The sequence below is a fragment of the Chrysochloris asiatica genome, unplaced genomic scaffold, assembly GCF_000296735.1.
Source record: "Chrysochloris asiatica unplaced genomic scaffold, ChrAsi1.0 scaffold00554, whole genome shotgun sequence".
Taxonomy (NCBI): domain Eukaryota; kingdom Metazoa; phylum Chordata; class Mammalia; order Afrosoricida; family Chrysochloridae; genus Chrysochloris; species Chrysochloris asiatica.
Genome location: NW_006409072.1, coordinates 231,446 through 234,267, shown reverse-complemented (window position 1 = coordinate 234,267; position 2,822 = coordinate 231,446). Strand labels below are relative to the sequence as shown.

Sequence of the window (2,822 nt, the reverse complement as noted above, 5' to 3'; positions counted from 1 at the left end):
GGGAACCTTCTCATTGTCACAGTAACCACCCTTGACCAGAGTCTTCACACCCCCATGTATTTCTTCCTTAGGAATCTGTCTTTCCTGGATATGTGCTACATTTCTGTCACTGTACCCCAGGCATGTATTATCTTTCTGCTAGACAGTAGGGCAATCTCCATGGTTGGATGTGCAGCTCAGATCTTCCTTGTTTTTTTGTTTGCTTTTGTAGAGCTGCTTTTCCTCACTATTATGGCTCGTGACCGATATCTGGCTATTTGCCATCCCCTCCACTACCCTGTGATCATGAACCATCAAGTCTGTGTACAGATGTCTCTGGCCTCCTTATTCAGTGGTATAATCTACTCAGGATTCCACACAGGCATCACATTCTCTCTTCCCTTCTGTCAATCAAACATTGTCCATCACTTCTTCTGTGACATTCCTGTTCTGCTAAAGCTTTCTTGCTCTGACACCTTCATGAATGAGCTTTTACTTTTTGTGTCTTCAGTTGTGTTTGCAGGTGGCTGCTTTACCTTAATCATCATGTCTTATATTCGCATATTCTCTACTGTACTCAAGTTTCCAATCAGAGGAGAGCGAAAAAAGGCTTTTGCCACATGTGTTCCACACATTCTCGTGGTGACAGTCTTTCTCAGCTCAGCTGCTTCTGTGTACATGAAACCAACCTCCAATTTACCTACAATGCAGGACATGATCATTCCCGTGTTCTACTGTATAGTCCCTCCCTTCTTAAATCCTATTATCTATAGTCTTCGGAACAAGCAGATAAAGGAGGCCATATGGAGAATTATGAGTAGAATGTTCTGTTCTGGAAAATGATAAGATAATTATTTCAAGACATGGTTACTTTGATGAGACACATTAAGAATACACCCAATGTAGCTTTCTTGTCTATTTCCAAAATTGGTGAACTGACTTGATTTGTCATTATCAGTGTATCTATTATATGTCAAAATAAAACTATATCTGCATGCTGATATGAATTTCTCTAATACAAAAATGTACATTCCTTGCTATCTGAAGCAATGTAGTAAAGAATTAATTTTGAAATTGTTCACAATGATAATAAGACTTATTAATACTTTTAAAATATTCCATAATTATGTAATATAGTGTACATGATCTGGTCATAAAACAATAGTAACATTTTTTCCTAAGAAAAAAGAAGCACCTGTAAGTGTGGTTTGTAGGACAGAACAATGATACCTTATGTTATATCATATTTCATAATCTTGAAAAAACCTTTGAAATAAAAAGTATGTAGAAAATTTAAATCTTTTTTTATTTAGAAATCTTAGGGACAAGATTACTATTTGTTATTATTGTGAGCCATTGACTAGATTATAGCTCTAATTAGAACTGACCCACATGGTTTCCAAGGCTGCAGAAGCTTAGTGCCACATCTTTTCCCCATGGAACAGCTGACTGGTGGAAAACAAATTATTATTATTATTATTATTATTATTGCTACTGTGTGTTGCTGTTGTTATGGCTGTTAGTTGTCATTGGGTCTGTTTCAACTCAGAAATCCAATATACAACAGAACAAAACACTGCCAGGTCCTATGTCACCTGACAATTGTTACATTTGGTTACATTGTTATAACCACTGTGACAATTCATCTCACTGAGGGTATTTCTCTTTTTTGCTACTTTACCAACCTTTTCCTGCTTTAACAAGCATGATGTCCTTATTTCATACACTGGTTCATTCTGATAACATGTCCAAATACGTGATATAAAGACTCACCATCCTCACAGCTAAAAAACATTCAGGTTGTTCTTGTAATACAGATTTGTTTGATCTTCTGCAAATCCATTTTACTTTCAATAATCTTTGCCAACACCATAAATCAAATGCATCATTCTTCTCTGATCATCTATAACGTGTGCCTAACTTTCACATGCATATGTTCTTTTGTAGTTAGATACTGTTGAGTTTATTCCACCTTATAGTGACCCTATATATAGCTGAAGGAACCACTGCCTGGTCCTTCACCATCTTCATAATTGTTGTTATACGTGAACCGATTGTTGCCATTATGTCAATTCATCTCATATAGAATCTTCCTCATTTTTTCTAACTCTCCATTTTACCAAGCATTATGCCCTTCTCTAGGAACTGTTCCTTTCTAACAACATGCCCTGACACCGTGTCCAAAGTCTATCCATAATTGCTTCTAAGGAGTAATCCGACCATACTTCTTTCCAAGCAGATTTGTTCATTCTCCTGTCAGTCTAGGGGTATTCAATAATCTTTGCCAATACCATAATTCAAAACAATACATTCTCCTCTCCTCTGGTCTTTCTTAATTATTGTCTAGCTTTTGAATGTTTATCAAGTGATTAGAAACACCATGGCTTGAAACAAGCTCACCTTCATCCTTAAAGTGACATCTCTCTTTATCAGTTTAAAGAGGTCTTTTGCAGCAGATTTAACCAATACAATATGTCATTTGATTTCTTGACTGATACTTCCATGAGCACTGATTCTGTATCAAACAAAATGATATCCTGTAAAACAAGCTATTTGTTAGCAGGTATGATTGTCTCCATGCTCTTTTGACAAAATAAGGTATGTATTTTTTCTATTGTATATTACTATGGACAAACACTGTGGGAAATTAGTATTCCAGAGTACTTCATTGTGCTGATAGACCTGTACATAGACCAAGAGGCTTCTGTTCTTAATAAAAAAAAAAAAGAGGACACTGAAGGATTTTAAATTAGGGAAGGTGTACACCAAGATCATATTCTTTCACTTATTCAATCGGTATATTGAACAAATAATTTGAGAAACTGAATTATATGAAGAAGAAC

At 35.7% G+C, this 2,822-nt stretch overlaps 1 protein-coding gene across 1 annotated transcript in view; it reads left to right on the top strand.

Annotated features, from left to right (window-relative positions):
• LOC102814435 (olfactory receptor 14C36-like) overlaps positions 1-822 on the top strand; it is a 2,302-nt gene extending 1,480 nt beyond the window's left edge. Inside the window, exon 2 of the mRNA XM_006877672.1 lies at positions 1-822. Coding sequence (XP_006877734.1) covers positions 1-822 — 822 coding nt within the window.
• The last annotated feature ends 2,000 nt before the right edge of the window (positions 823-2,822 follow it).